Below are 16,515 nucleotides of genomic sequence, written 5' to 3'. Positions count from 1 at the left end.
AAACAGCAAATACTCCACGTATTGGTTCAGGCACTGCTTTGACATCGATACTGTTTTTTTTTTAAAGTATATTTGATTTTTGATATGATACCCCACCCTAAACACTAAATACTCATCATGTTTCCATTAATAAGGTGTTCTTGGCTGTCCGCGGAGCTGCCTGCATGCGATTCTCAGTCTGCTTCAGAGGGGCAGTGACTCTCGCTCTGGACCTGGGCTCATTAAACAGGCTCCTCAACTAGCTGAACTCTGCTACCAGGTACTCATTAGCTCCTTTCACACATACAGACCTTTCCGAAAAATTACCTTCAATTTTCCGGAAAGATCTGTATGTGTGAACAGGCCCTTTGTGAAAATACCGGTAAATTTGTTTTGGCTATTTTCTGGAAAGAGAAGTTGTAACATTACCGGTAATTTGGCGGAATGCTGCGCTGTGTGAACGCAGAAGAAAGATTGCCGGAAAGAGCGCATCCATGTCTAGAACATGCTGACGTGAGACGTCTACTTTAGCCAATCAGAACAGTCAGACGCAATTACATCCATGTGGTTTATAAAAATAAAAGCCTTTGATTATTTTTCCAGACACATTTAGCTGCTAGATGTTAGTCAGATATTGTTTCTATGTTCCTTCTTAATGCCTACTGGGTAAATAATTATCGATAATATGCTTATGGTAAGCCGTTGTTTGTTTACTTTCAAGCTCTGCTTCCTTCAGTTGCGTGACACGTCGCCTGTGCCCGTAAAGCAGTCTGTTAGCACCAGCACACACACATATCATGTACATCCTGACTTGCAAAAGTGTTCCTCTATATTTTCATCGAAGTTGTTCACAATACTCATCCATCCACAGAGTTTGTAATGTAATCAGATGTTTACAAATACAAGCCCAGCCGTTTAGAGGTCATCTTTGGTTAATGATGACAGAATTTACCGGTATTTTGGAATGGATGTGTGAATGGTCTTTTCCGGAAAAATTACACACTGTCCTCGCCTGTGTGAACAGCGCTTTGTTTAAATTTACCGGTAAAGTCGTTTCGTAAATATTCCGGATATTTACCAGTATTACTGTGTGAAAGGGGCTACTGTTTAACTGCTTTACATTCAGACATACTTTATATTGTGTTGGTAAAATATGTTTATCTGTGTTTATGCTAGGTGATTTATCAGCTGTGCGCATGTCCTGACACCTCTGGCCCAACCATGAGATACCTCAGGACCAGTCAGGACTTCCTGTTCTCTCATCTGCAACACCTACCTTTCGTTTTATCAGGTCAGCTGTCTTTTTGCACTTCTTGGCTCTGCCTTCATCTGTTATTATCATACGCTCAAATGAGGGGGCTGCGTCCAAAATCGCCTACTACTCATGTAGGTACTACTTTTAAATTAGAATTTACTACATTATCATTAGAAATGTATGTTCTATATAGTATAAATGTCAGTAGTATGAATGGAACTCGGACTTACTGCATCCGCCATTTGTCATTATCACGTGACCTATCTGCACCAGTTGTGTTGCGTCACTTCCAATCATAAATTCACTCGCGTGGCATCATGGGATAGATTTGTATCCATCAGATGCATACTTGAGAATCTTGCCGGAAGTAGTAGGTCATCCGGATACTTCTCATTTACTGTTTTTTGAATACTATGAATTCATACATACTACTTGACTCGCATACTGGTTTTAACGTACTATATAGTATGGAAGTATGCCATTTCGAATGCAGCTTTTTTTTTGTCCCTCTATTCACCTTATTCTCCGCTGACGAGTGGGCGCTGCCATTTGAATCTTTTTGGCTTAAGACTTCCGGTCTCATTCACTTCCATTAATATTTTGACGTTAAAAACTGCTCATTACGCTGCAATATGACAATTCAATAATTCTAATCTTTGTTTTGGTACAATACAGTGCAGCATGAATACGTTGTTATGAGTACCTTTTTTTGGTGTGCTTTATTAAAACGCATTGTAATGACGGTTCAAATGATGGGTGTTTACAAAAGTTTATGCAAATTAACAGTGGAAGCGATCAAAGTAGCTAAGCATTTTAAACCTCATTACCCCTACTTTGTGTCATCTACTTATAACCAGATTGACAAAACGGCATCTTATTATCAGGTTTAATCAAGGCATTACAAAAAAAATATTCAATTCAATTTAATTGTTTTTTCATTGTATATTATATGCTGGTTGATGGCACCCATTTACTTCCATAATATTTTATTTTCCTTATGTAGAAGTCAGTGAGTGCCATCAACCAGCATTCTTCAAAATATCTTCTTTTGGGTTCAGCAGAAGAAAGAAACCTTTAAATGTTTAAAACCAATTAAGGGAGGGTAAATGCTGAACACATTTTTTTTTTTTTGGGTCAACTATCCTTTAAAGTATGCCGTTCAGAGATTTTGTATAATATTTCCAGTCTTATTTTGACTTGTCAACTGATTGAGTCCATCTTTATTTCCTATAGAAAATGAGATCGCGGCTCTGTCTCAGATGTCCTGGCTAATGAAAACCACAGCAATCGAGCTCCGAGTGACCTCACTGAACCGCCAGCGCTCACACACACAGAGACTCCTGAACCTCCTCCTCGATGACCAGCCACACACATTACACACAGGTAATACACACAGTTCCCCAGAGTTCCTCACAGTGTCCAAGCAGCAGCATTGAAGTCAACACATTCTTTGTATTTGTCTTGCAGCAGATGGAGAGACCGGCATGGAGGAGGAGAACAGATCAGTCAGTGGTTTTCTGCAGTTTGGCACCGTCTCCAAGGGTAAGGGAAAGTATTGATACAGTAGCTACAAAAAGGGGTTTCATGGAATCAAAGGAAATTACAACTTGCATTTTACAACCTCCCTAAAGTTAAACAGTTGAGTTGAACCTTTTTTTAATGTATTAAGCCAATATCCAGGTCTGGTGGGAACACTTTTAGTTTAGCTTAGCATAAAGCATTTAATCAGATTTGACCATTAGCATCTTGCTCAAAATAATTTGATAATTTTCCTATTAAAAGAGTTCTGCTCTTCTGTAGTTACATCATGTAATAAGACCGACTGAAAATAAAAGTTCCCATTTTCTAGGCCGATTCGGCTAGGAACTACTGTCTGGTGTAATAATCAGGAGTTTGCTTCTGTACCATGGCTGAGCAGACACAGTTACATTAAGCAGCAATGATTCTATTTTCAGGGCTGCATAATACCATTGATCCTGGTGGAGCCATAGTTCAGCAGCAAATTCACTTAATCATTACTCCAGAATGAGAATACAGCCATATCAACTTAGAAAATAGCAACTTTTCAGTTTTCCTTGGTCTTAGTACATGATGTAACTACACAAGAGTCAAACTTTAAATAGGAAAATTATCAAACCTCTTTTTAGACATCTTTGAGTGAGATGCTAATGGTCTAATTCAATTCAATGATTTATGCTAAGGTAAGCTAAGCTTAGGGTAAAGTGTTGCCCCAAACCAAAATGCTATCTTAAAGGTTAAACTGAACCCTTTAACTCTTGGTGACATGAAAATCAGCCTATTTCCAAATAATAAAAGTGTGAAATAATGGTGTTCCTTTAATCATGGTGATCTCTGGTGGTTTTAGTGCGCAGGAGGCTGCTCAGTGTTTTGGATGCCATAGATTTCAGTCAGGAGGCACCAGAGCTTCTGCAGCTGGACTTCTTTGAGCGCACTCAGATCGAGCAGGTCATCACTAACTGTGAACATGTCAACGAGCAGGGACACACCGTCTGCAATGTCAAGGTACATGGATGAAAAACTGAAAAATATTATATTATTAAAAAAATAATACAAAAAGTATTAAGCTTAAAACTTTTAAATGAAATAGTCTATTCCAATGAAACGCCACAATAATATATATATATATATATATATATATATATATATATATATATATATATATATATATATATATATATATATATATATATATATATATATAAATATATATATATATATATATATATTATAAATGTTTTAAATTCAGTTAGGAGGTCATGGCCTGATGTGTCAATCTACTATTGGTGCACAACAAAATAGCCAAATGAACTGAAATACATTAAACAAAGCTAAAGAACTGAAAGGACGTAATTTCTATCAAAATTAAACAAAATTTGCCAATTTGTAACAGCTCATGAACACAAACTTTTAGGGGAGTTTGGCTCCTAAACACTTTTGAAGCACTATTGGTCTATATTTACATTTTTTATTAAAATAATAAAGTGGCTATAAAAACTATCCTTTTAATAAAAGCTTCATCAGTATCTAAGCAAAACTGAAATAACACTTGTATAAATCAAACAGAAATGATGGCGGCATTCACTATAATCAATGTTTATTATAAATCCCAAGTATAAAATTAATTTCAGGTGAATCTAGTACTCTAATATCTCATTCATTAAACAAATGAGAATGTGCTTTCTGCCTGCTTAGTTTTTCTTGGTATTTCATTATATGTCACTTGGATGATCTGCCTTATTTTTCCCTTGCTCCAGTTTTCTGTCAGTGGGCCAGATATCAGAATTATTAGCCACTATAGGGGAATTATAAGCAGAATAACAGTGAAGTGCAGCAGACAGTAATGCTGTGCTACATAATTAGGAAAATATTATAATAAAAATATTGGTTTGTTTATTAAGCAGCAATATTAAATGTGCTGTTTGTACATCTAAAGATAGATGGAAGCCAGACACATTACATGTATCAGTGTATTCAATAAGTTACTGCCCATTTCAGTAGAAAGACATTGCTCTAGACCAAAATAAAACATTACTATAAGAATTTTTTTTTCGGATTACTGTTTTGCAGTTGCTGCATCGAGTTTTAGTTGCAGAGATCAATGCACTACAGGGCATGGCAGCCATCGGGCAAAGACCACTGCTAATGGAGGTGGGTTTATCTATGATATTTTTTCAAGGCTAGGCATTAAAAAAAAAATCTTGCCTCTGACTGTCCTGTATTTGTCTCCATCCTATCAGGAGGTGAATTCAGTCCTGCAGCAGGTGGTGGAGAGGAATCGCGTGCGGCGCAGTCTCAGTGCCAAGCGTCATGCTCTGCAGAGCTGGAGGAGTCTGGTGGAGACCATCCTCACCGCCTGTCCTTCAGAACTCATCCCTGCAGACCAGCGGCAGCTCATCATCAGAGATCTGCTGCTTGACCTGCATGACAAGGTACACTACTTAAAAAAAAAACATTATTATTATTATGATTATTTAAGCTATAACATGCTATAAAAGTTAGACATCAGACATCATCAACAGGGTACAAATAGACAACTCAAAAGATTGAAGGAAAAAATGTCATACACATAAAAAAGTGGAGCCCTGTGACGCAAAAAAGTGGACGGAATACCAAAATGTAGTCATGAAAATCAGTGAGCTGTAGAACACACAGTTTCAATCAATAGATCAAAAGCAGTGCTGTATACCTGAATAAATCATGATATAAACTTTTGCATGCTAATATCAAACCGCAAGACTATTTAAACCGTCAAAATAAAAGTCTGGTTTAATTTTAAATTTCAGTTTATTTTCAAAAATTTTGGATTCCTAAAATATTCTCCCAAATAGTCATTAAATTAATACCTTTCATGATTTCAATTAACTGGACATGCTTTTTGACTACTAATATATATATATATATATATATATATATATATATATATATATATATATATATATATATATATAATATTTAAATGGAGTATAGAAAAAAATGTAACCAAATTAACAATATAGGACGTTTAATTACTGAAAAATAAAATGTCTACAGATGATGAACTGCAATTGATTTTTAGGTGTTATCAGAAGATGCTGCTGGTGAACTGATGCCAATCGTAGCCGGAGCAGTCTTCACATTAACAGCACACCTTAGCCAATCAGTGCTCTCTGAACAGCAGGGGGTGGGGCCAGAGGGTGGCTCTGGATCAGGATTTGCATCCATTGCTAACTCCGCCCTTCACCTCATCCTGAGGAAGCTGCTGGACTTTATCTTGTGCACAGGTCAGAAGGGTTACTTTTACACTAATCAGCCAGGTCAATTAATTCCACTTTGTAAGGGTTAAGTGGTTAACCTTTTTGTCTTACCCTTTGGTGTTTGTTTACATGAAGGTGGAGGCTTTCAGCGTCTCAGGGCTCATTTGTATGGAGCTCTGCTGTACTACCTGCAGATCGCCCAGAAACCTGAGGAGCCAGAGACACTGCAGACAGGTAATTAAATACACTGATGCTAATGCTTTCATAAAAACAGGGTATCCACGGGTCTTAAAAAGCCTGAAAATGTCTAAAATCTCAAAAGCGTAATTTTACACCTTAAAAAGTCTTAAATCTACTGAAATGTTGTGTTGTAGGTCTTAAATCTTTTTTAACAGGTCTTAATTTTCCTTTGTTAATGTATAGCTACCCAATCTGGCCATTAACATCCTTACAATCACCAACAAAACTTTTGGTGACAGTTACAGTTGAAGTCAGAATTATTAGCCCCCGTTTATTTTTTCCCCCAATTTCTGTTTAACGGAGAGGTTGTTTCAACACATTTCTAAACATAAAAGTTAATAACAACTTATTTCTAATTACTGATTTATTTTACCTTTGCCATGATGATAGTAAATAATATTTGACTAGATATTTTTCAAGACATTTCTATACAACTTAAAGTGACATTTAAAGGCTTAACTAGGTTATCTAGGCAGGTTAGGGTAATTAGGCAAGTTATTGTATAATGATGGTTCGTTCTGTAGACAGTCAACAAAAAATTATATTAAAGGGGCTAATAATTTTGACCTTAAAATGTTTTTTAAAAAATTAAAAACTGCTTTTATTCTAGCCAAAATAAAACTTTCTCCAGAAAAAAAAATATTATTAGACATACTGTGAAAATTTCCTTGCTCTATTAAACATCATTTGAAAAAATTTAAAAGAGAAACAAAAATTCAAAGGGGGGCTAATATTTATTAAAATAAAATAAATGTATGTAATAAACATATAATTAATCACTTTTAATAGCTTAAAACTCATAAAAAGTGCTTAATAAATATAAATTCAATTTGCAGTAAGTATTTTATTGTTTGTAATATATACAAACGTGATGTATAATATTGATTTTGCAGGCACATCCATGTGGGAGCGTTTGACTGCCCCTGAAGATTGCTTCTCCAAGCTACAGAGAGAAAACCTGTCCATCATCGAGAGCTATGGCACTGCGCTAATGGAAGTGGTGTGCAGAGACGCTTGTGATGGCCATGAGATCGGCCGAGTAAGAGCAAACAAGTCAACAACATCACTGAGTTATTTTCAGACACTTTAACTGCCAAACACCTACTGAGTTGGTCTTTGTGTTTTTCAGATGCTGGCTCTGGCCGTGTTAGACAGGGTGTTGTCTATAGACAGGCAGTGTCAGTGGCTGGTGTACTTGTGTAACAGTGGTTACCTGCGTGTGCTGGTGGAGAGTTTAAAGCAGGATGACGTTTCTTTGCAAACTCTTCTCACGCCTCAGCCGCCGCTGCTTAAACCGTTGTACATCTACGAGTCCAAAATGGCTCTGCTGACCCGCGTGGCCAAGACCGCTCAGGGTGCGATGGAGCTGCTGCGCTGTGGTCTGGTCGCTCAGCTGGTGGAGTGTCAGGTGTTTCACATGCTCCCTCAGAATGACGCGCTCAGGTCTGACTTCTGCCATCTTTAAACATGAAATATACTCACTGTTTACTCATCCTCAAGTGGTTCCAAACCCTAGACAATATTTTGATGAAAACCTGACTTCTATTGTAGGAAAAACAAATACTATGGTAGTCGATGGTTTCTTTATATTAAGTTATTTTGTGTTCAACAGAAGAATGAAATTAGGTTTTCAACAAGTGAGCATAAATGATGACAGAATTTTCATTTTTAGAAGAAATATCCCTTTAAGCTTTAAGTGTTTTATCTGACTCTCTGCATTTTTCTTCTAGAGTGTTTGGGCAGAGAGATCCTTCAGGGTTTATTCCTAGTCCTCTGGAGCGATACAGGCAGATCCTGCTTCCTACACTCAGACTGATGCAGGTCATCTTGACCTCCACCACCGCACAGCACCAGCAGGGGGCAGCACAGGTACTAAAACAATGATTCCAATGATGTCCCTAAAGCTCGTGCACACCTGGCTGATTTGGCTTGCACTTATCAGCATTTTTTAGGGCATTTTTTTGTGATTTTTTTTTATTTTATTTATTTTTTTACTGGCATTGAGCAGAGTGAATGTGCAAAATCCCTCATTGACATTAGATGGCAAAACAGAAATACCCTGGTACACAATTGACACTTGTTGCAGGGAAGTACCCACTTTCAGAATTTTTATTCTTGTGTATTTATAGCTTAATATTTTCCACTTCAGTTTAACCACGTCCACTACAGCACACAAGCACCTTGTCAGATGTTTGTGGGGAAAATTTAAAAGCCATGAAAGAAAATGTTAGTGCTTGAGAGCCACCAAGTTTCAGTCTGTTTTACTGACACTTCAGCACGTGAACAAAAGTGCCAATCTCATTGGTCAAGCAGTTTTTAACTCGCTGCCTCAAGCCAAAAAATGTTGACATCTGCAAACTCACAGTGGTGGTTTTTTGAGTAGGCATTAAACATCACCAATAAGCACAAGTGAAAATTGAACCAATGTGCATGAGCCTTTTAAGACTATTAGGGCCCGTATCTATTTAGTGGTACGGTACGATTTTATGCCTGTTTCCACTGTTAAAAGGTACCAAAAAGTGAACCACACCCTTTCAAAAGGGTACCTAGCACGACGAAAGGCAGAGCTAGATGTGCAGCTGAATGCTATTGGTTTACAGAGAAACGTCACCAGCGCGGACACAAGCAGAAAAATGAAAACAAAGGAAGCACCATTTTTAAATGCACAGCAGAGACATTGCACCGTGATAATATAAACATATAATAACAAGCCATAGTCAACCTGAGCTTAAACAAATTTTGTCGTCGTCTTGATGAACAGCTACAAAGCCAAGAAGAAGAGCAGAATCTACTGTGTCCTGTAGTTGTTTACAAGGCCACCTAAAGCGGTTTTGCCTTCTCACATGAGTTTGCCACGCGTCGATATTTGAAATAACGAACTTGAGCTGATGATAACATGCACATAATCACTGAAGTGCTTCTGACATCCGATCCTCTCTAAAGTGGACAAACGCAAGAGTGAAGCACAAAAAAAAGGAGCAAATCATTCTTTCAGTAGCCGTAAACATGAATAAACTGCCATGTTTAACTATTCTCATCACCTATTGGACTATTATGAACTCGGAATGACAGATTTACTTTCTAACAAGAGGCTACATGTAAAGATACAGATGAAAGGTTTGTACTGACTAGGTTATATGTTGTGTGTTGTTTTTGAACCCAAATAAGGACTAAATGTCTGCTGTGTGTCGTTTTCGGTAACATCAGACTTTGTGTTCTTTATGTATGTCTTTATTTGTTCATATATGTTGCATTTTTTATTTATTTTATATAATCGCAGACGTTACAGGAGGCTATTTTTGCATTGTATTTCATTGATCTGCAGTTATAATCAAATCATATTCATAGGAAGGTTAGTAATGAACATTTATTCACAAGTGTTTATGTGTATAAAGCATCTGTTTTGTGTGAAGTGCTTCTCATACTGTATGATATGTGAAAGACCTGTACAGCTTTACTGTAGACATTTCCTCGAACGAGAATGAAGTCGACTGAAACTTTCTGTCTTACACTACACCCACCATTGGCTACCATTGGAATACACTTTTGGCCGTGGAAATGCAAGGCCTTCAGTGTTAGCATCGAGCTATATGTGCTACCCTTTTAAGATCTTCTGTTATATTTGTCTAAAAAAAGCTTGCATGTGTGTTGATGTGTAGGTGCTCCAGTGGCTTATCGTTCATTCGGATGTCATTCAGTCTATTCTGCATGGTCAGGACATGAGCATGGGCTCTTTACAGGAACTGTCTCTGCTCACTGCCATCATCAGCAAGACGGCACTGCCAGGTACAACAGCACTACAGCAGACTGAAAAACACCCAAAACACTGATGAATGGCTAATGTTGAGTGTGTTTCAGGAGCACTTGAGATGGGACAGGAAATCAACAGCGCTGCCCTCATGGAGTTACAGGGACACATCGGCAGATTCCAGGTGAAATATTGAAACAAATATTTCAAAATGCTATTATATAGAGCAGAATAGAAATGGAGTGACTGAAAGCAGTTGGATGTAGCTATGATGACATTAATGCGGTTAACTGCATATTAAAAGCTGATCATGTTGCTAGTATAACTTCACAAACTGGGTGCTGTTCTTCTTCCTCCTCCAGCGGCAGTCGTTGTCTCTGCTGGTGCGTCTGGTGGGCACTGATCGCGCTCGCTACCTTAAGCAGATTGAGGACACCGTTTCTCCCAGCAACCTAGCAGAAAAAAGAGAGGAAATGGAGGTTGCCATGCAACAGGTATGGTGTCACTGAAAATGTACATGATTTAAAAACCAAAAAAAATATATATATACATTTAATAATATAATAATACATGTTACAGTTGGCAACTTTGTCCATGGTTAAAACAACTGTTTAATGATAATCTGTGTAGAAAAACTACATTTCCCATGATGCTCTGACAAAATTTCCAGTTTTTCAACTCCTATGAAGCTCCTTTAATTACATAGTAAATCTCTCAAAATACAAATACATTTGTTTATTTTTGCCATAAACTTTTATGTATGTATTACATAATGCAATGTATTATTTCTATAAATACAACCAGACAAGTTTAAATTCTAGATTCTAGATCTAGTTCTAGATTTCTCCACTTTAAATGAAGTTGCCATTTCCACTGATTTATTGAATTGTTGTTTTTTCCCTCATTATGGCTGGTTATTTACAAAAAAGTTAGATTTTTTTCAGATCTATTCCTCAGTTTTTATGCTTCAAATCAAACTTTGTAATGTTTGGATTGACTTCGCAGTTCAATGGTTTTGTTATGGTTTTGTGCCTATAAGGATCACAACCCACAGTTCGGAACGCACGTGACCTGTGGATTCATTTTGAACTTGTTGGTTAATCCAACATTTATGACTGTTTGAATCTGGTGTATGAAAGCTTTTTGGTTTTCCTGTAAAATATAATGAACCTACTTGAATGCTTTCTTAGGTTATTAATTAAAGGTGTTTTCTGTCACTGTTTAGCCTGCTGCATTAATGCATTCAGTGTAAAGCTGCATAATTAAACATTAAAAGATCAAGATCTCAATTCAAACCTGCGCAACATGAATAAAAAATTAGAACGATTTGCATGTTTATTAATCCTTCGAAACGCTGCATTTAAGTTTTGTTTGTTAAAACCAATGTTTTTTACAGTGATATTTGGTATAAATGGACAGCAAATGACATTTGTCTCCTTTTTTTTTTTTTTTTTTTTTTGCTGATCCAAAGAAATGGTCTGATCCATAACTCAAAAACCGTTGTGTGATCTGAACCGTGAGATTTGTGGTCCATTACTCCACTAATTATGATATTAATTATTCATTATCTTTAAAAATTATGGAAAAATACTTTTGGAAACAATTGAAAAAGTGCATGGGCACTATTGTGTGTATATTATACTATATGAGTTCAATAATATATATGATATCCTCTGACAAAAAAAAAACTTATTTTTCTGTGAAATCTTTGAGCTTAAGAGTTTTCACCTCAAATTGATGGGCCTTTTAATGTTTGACTGTGTGTTATGTTTGACAGATCTGTGCTAATATTATGGAGTACTGCCAGACGCTGCTGCTGCAGAGCTCATCTGAAGCCCAGTTCTCACTCTGTCTGTTCAGCCCATCAGCAAGTGAACCAGCCGGTTAGTCTTTCTGCTTTTTACAGTCTGTCAGTGCTGATTAAAAGTTGGCTGCATTTTCTAACCTAACTGTGCTTTTTCCTCTACATCAGATGTGTCCATCCCCTCTGCCCGCGTGCCCAGTCTGGGGCTGGTTCTGCTCCTGCTGAAAAACAGCGCCAGCGACTTCTTCAGGTATCACGACAGTCACAGACAGAGCCTGAACAAGCTGGAGCGAGTGGAGCAGCTTCCTCCTGAGGAACTCAAAGAGGTTTTTGTTAGATTTGTGTGCAGCTGTTTGATTCAAATGTTCAGTATTAGGAAGGCATGGTGTGTGTTAATATATGTTTGTGTGTGTGTGTGTGTGTGAAGCTGTGCCAGGGTTTGGTGTCTGGTTCTGGTGGAGTGGAAAAGATCTCATCAGTGCAGAGAAACGTACTCGCCAAACGGAGACTCGTCCAGCTGGTCAACAACAGAGCCAAGCTTCTTGCCCTCTGCTCTTGTATCCTTTGCATTAAAATTAAGGCTTTAAATAAATGTTCTGAGAATTTGACTGTTTATTCCTGTTAAGATTTGAAATTGTGCTCTCACACCTGGAAATGGGGAAATGTGTTGTTCTTGACGTGTTTTTTCTGAAGATATCATTGAGACGTGTCTGTTTGTCATCTGGCGCCACCTAGAGTTTTACTTGCTTTACTGCACTCCCACTGACCCCAAAGACTCACTGCTGCCAGGTTACAGAGGTCAGCTTTCTCTCAAGCTTCAGGATTATTTTCAGATGCTGTTGAATGACATGGTTTCTTACCAGATTGCTCTCTCTGCAGATCCTGCAGGCAGCAGAGGATTGAGCGTGTCGAGAGTGAGCCAGCAAGATCTTGAACAGGTATATTGTACATCTATACTCTCCAAATAATTGTCAAAAAATTCCATAAAGACAGTTGGTGATTAGGGCCAAAAAATAGATTTGTCTAGTTTTCATGAGTAAAAAAAAAATTGTTGACATAATTTATCTGTGAAATGAACACTGAAAATGTCTTCTTGTGTGGAATTACTGATGTTCTGTGAGGTGGAACTTCTGTGTAAGTTTTTAACACAACTAATCTGATTATACACCTTTAGGGCCAATAGTACTATTAAGAATGGTTACTCTGAATCGCCTTATTGAGATAAAGAGATTAATTGTTGTATTTAAAAAAAAAAAAGTTATTCAATTAAAAAAGGCAGAACAGTCTCAATGGGGTATATGCCGAGCTAATGTTGTTCTCATACTGATAAACTTCCGGTGACCTGTTATTTTTAGTTTTTTTCCATTTTATACCATTCCTTTTACAGCATCAATGTTGTAATGTAATTAAAAAATACAATCAGTTAAATAGATTTTGCCGTTCAGTTTGTGACAAAAAGCTGTTTACTCGCTCGCGCCTGTCAGAATCAGCAGGCTACCGCAGAAGCTCCATTGAATATACTGAGGTAAAATAAATGCTCATATTATAAAGACATGGCCGGGAGGAATGTCATTTAATGCAGTGCATTTTGTACAATCTGAGACCTACTTTATATCGCATATCACTTAGCCAGTGGAGATAGCTGATTTTTGAAGAAAACTGACCTTAAACGTGCCGATTTTGCAATGGCAAACAACAGAGTTCAACAGAAGCTCTTAACCCAGGTTACAAATTTATAATAATAATATAGATTATTACTTCTGGAGGTTAGTACCATATATTTTGATTAAAGTTTATTTAGCAAGGTGAAAGAAATTAATGATAGTACGGTATCATGATTTATATCAAATAAAGTTATAATATTAAAAATTCAAAAATCAAACAAAAAGTGCTGAGGGATAGCTTAAATAATGTGTCTGTACTCTTTTGGTAAGGAATTTATCAGAATAAACAGCAAAAATCAGTCAAAAGCACTCATAAAAGCAAAAAAAAAAAAAAAAAGCCCCCCCAAAAAATTTGATTAGGTGAAGAAACTCCAGACACACCAGATCACTGCTACCCTGATGAAAACGCGTAGTCGCTGTTTTAAGGAATAGCCATGTCAGTAAAGGCTTTTTAGTATTTTTTCCACATTTTTAGAGTGTCTTGGACTAATTTTTGCGTTTTAAGTTATAATATTATATTACATAAATACCATTCTTTTTATCAAAGAATCCTGAAAAACAACAACAACAAAAAAACAAAGCCTGCGAACAATGATGCTGAAAATTTGCATGATGGGAATATCTACGAATTTAAAATGCACCAAAATATAAATAATTTATTTAATATAGATCTGTTGTATTTTTAATTCATTAAATGCAGCCTCAATGAGCTGAAAATACTTTTTGTTTGTATACCCTAAGCTTGTATTATTACTTAAAGCTGCTTAGTAAGTTTTGCTTTAAGGTGTTATTGAGACTTTGCTGTGTGTGTAGTTGCAGAGTGACATGTCGAGCAGCTTCAGTGAGCCGCTGCAGAGGAAGCTGCTGGAGGTGGAGGGACTTTATAGCAAAAGCCGCTCTCGTCACACCTTCATCCAGGCCCTGACACGCAGGATCCGCGGCCTCGTACACCACGCCAAAAGCTGAACTCCGGCATGCAGATTTTCTCTAATTGTGAGAAAAGAAAAATCTTTTGAATTCGGTGTCTTTTTTTGCAGTTTTGATGACTATCAATCCACACATGAGGTTTTCTGCCTATGATAGTCGCTGTATTGGCTTTCTGCTTTTTTCTAATGTGGTCATTAAATGCTTTTCTAACAGACAGCCATGTTGTTTCTGACTTTCTTGGTCAAATGTGATCATATTTATGTTTTTTAATAGTTGAACTCTTTCCTAACTATTGAGGAAATAAATCGTCAATTAAGAGAAACCACTTGATCATTTTTACAGCAATCTATGTTTTAGGTATATTATGGTAGTGAAGCCCTAATGCATGTCCTGAGTGTGTACATGACATCACAGGCTTTTAGGAGTGAAATATCAGAGAAAGTGAATGTAAGATTGCAGGTTATAATCTGCAGCTTAATCCCTTCTGTAGCACTTTAGCCAAATTTTCTGCCCCCGTCGATCTGCACAAGGTTAGACATGCAAACTTGTGTGTACAGCATGTGGTTTTGTATTACACTATATCTTGAAAATGCGCTACTTGTTACTGTTCTATTTTTCATTGGTAATTTAGTAGTTGCAGGGCTCGAAATTGCAACTGTTTTGGTCGCATATGTGCCCAAAATTTTACCTATGCGACCTCAAAATATATTTGGGAGCATTTGTGCGACTGCATAAAATTGGTACCGTGTGACTGGTTTTCACTGCAAAATGTTCACCACACATGCAGATTTAGGAGACATTCTCGCAGAATGCATCTTAGCACATGAGATGCCAAACACAGCGCTCATACATTGTTTACTGCAGCAAGTTGACATGACAACTGTTTTAAACTAAGCGAGCAATGCTTGCTCCGCCTTCAAGTTCTTCTGATTAGTCCACTGCTCTAGCACTGAATGCGAACGGATTGGTTAATATCAGCTGTCAATCACTTAGTCGATGCCTTTCTTTAGATGACAGGGAGAGCTACAACCACGAACATGTAAAGCACTGAAGATGAGAGAATGAAAACAACACTGAGATTTAGTTTTAGAAAACATACGTTTCAAATAATGGTACATCTGATCAGTGATCATGTGCTGAATGTCAATCCAGCATTTACACTTCATCATAAAGCCGGTGTGACGGAGTTTGCAGGTAACAGAGTTCGCCAAATCTACACATTTTAAGCGCGAGAGGTTCTGTTTAATCCTTCATTTAATCATCAAGATACTGTCAGCTGTGCAGGTGGCAGCTATATGTAAACTGTAACACCACATACACCATCGCAAAAGGGCTTGCATTCATTAAGATAAAACTAATATTGCAGCTCGTGAACGGTATTGCTATTAGGATTACGTATGCAAATAATAAGCTATTATCTCAGTATCATCTGTGCAATATTACACAGCACCCGTGAGAACAGCAAAGTTACTATTGTTAATTAAGTTTGATTCATGTCAAGCAGTGCGTGCAGGGCCGGTGGGCGATTGCAGATGTTGTTTTGTTTGTTAGATTGTTTAGTGTTGATTTCAAATGCAGTAAATCGGTTAATTTAACGTTAAAACTTGTAGTAACGGTGCTTATAATTGGTAGGTGCGACTAAATTTTGGCTGCTGCTCCTAACTTTTTAAACTTTGGAGCACCAGTGCTACCAAACAAAAAAGTTCATTTCGAGCCCTAAAGTGACTAAAAACTGCATTCACATGGGGATAAAACATGAACACATAAAAAATAGTATTTTTTTTGTTGTTTTTTTTTTTGTGAAAGCTGAGGGTTGGTTTCTCAGTTTCATTTATAATATGGTCATAATATTCCTAGCCAACAATATTCTGAGGGATGTCAAGGGCAAAATCATCAGAAATGCTAATAACATGCCACTTCATGCTAGAAACATGCTAATTCCAAGTAAAAACGTTCTAAAAATATGCCAATTTATGTTAGAAACATGCTAACAACATGCTAATTCATGTTTGAAATATGCTAACAACATGCTAATTTATGTTAGAAATATGCTAACAACATGCTAGTTTGTGTTAGAATCAAGCTAACAACATGCTCATTCATGCTAGAAACATACTAATAATAAAAGTAGAAACATTCTAACA

The 16,515-nt window shown here is 37.0% G+C and overlaps 1 protein-coding gene across 3 annotated transcripts in view; it reads left to right on the top strand.

Moving 5' to 3' along the window:
* The window catches only part of nup205 (nucleoporin 205), a 34,898-nt gene extending 20,311 nt beyond the window's left edge, over window positions 1-14,587 (top strand). Inside the window, exons 21-41 of one of the 3 annotated variants that reach the window (XR_015514248.1) lie at window positions 135-259; window positions 1,156-1,270; window positions 2,468-2,617; window positions 2,702-2,776; window positions 3,600-3,757; window positions 4,823-4,903; window positions 4,993-5,184; window positions 5,811-6,015; window positions 6,124-6,222; window positions 7,122-7,267; window positions 7,358-7,671; window positions 7,959-9,413; window positions 9,554-10,014; window positions 10,087-10,160; window positions 10,339-10,470; window positions 11,754-11,859; window positions 11,949-12,106; window positions 12,208-12,337; window positions 12,474-12,578; window positions 12,660-12,718; window positions 14,258-14,587. Coding sequence is in view for 2 of the 3 variants with exons in the window: in XM_087291887.1 (XP_087148013.1) it covers window positions 135-259; window positions 1,156-1,270; window positions 2,468-2,617; window positions 2,702-2,776; window positions 3,600-3,757; window positions 4,823-4,903; window positions 4,993-5,184; window positions 5,811-6,015; window positions 6,124-6,222; window positions 7,122-7,267; window positions 7,358-7,671; window positions 7,959-8,097; window positions 9,888-10,014; window positions 10,087-10,160; window positions 10,339-10,470; window positions 11,754-11,859; window positions 11,949-12,106; window positions 12,208-12,337; window positions 12,474-12,718; window positions 14,258-14,410 (2,924 nt within the window). In the remaining variant the exon portion in view is untranslated. 3 annotated transcript variants of the gene reach the window in all.
* The last annotated feature ends 1,928 nt before the right edge of the window (window positions 14,588-16,515 follow it).

This window comes from Danio rerio, chromosome 18 (assembly GCF_052040795.2).
Source record: "Danio rerio strain M-AB ecotype USA chromosome 18, GRCz13ab, whole genome shotgun sequence".
In the NCBI taxonomy this organism is placed as follows: Eukaryota; Metazoa; Chordata; class Actinopteri; order Cypriniformes; family Danionidae; genus Danio; species Danio rerio.
This window is presented reverse-complemented; position numbering and strand designations above follow the sequence as displayed.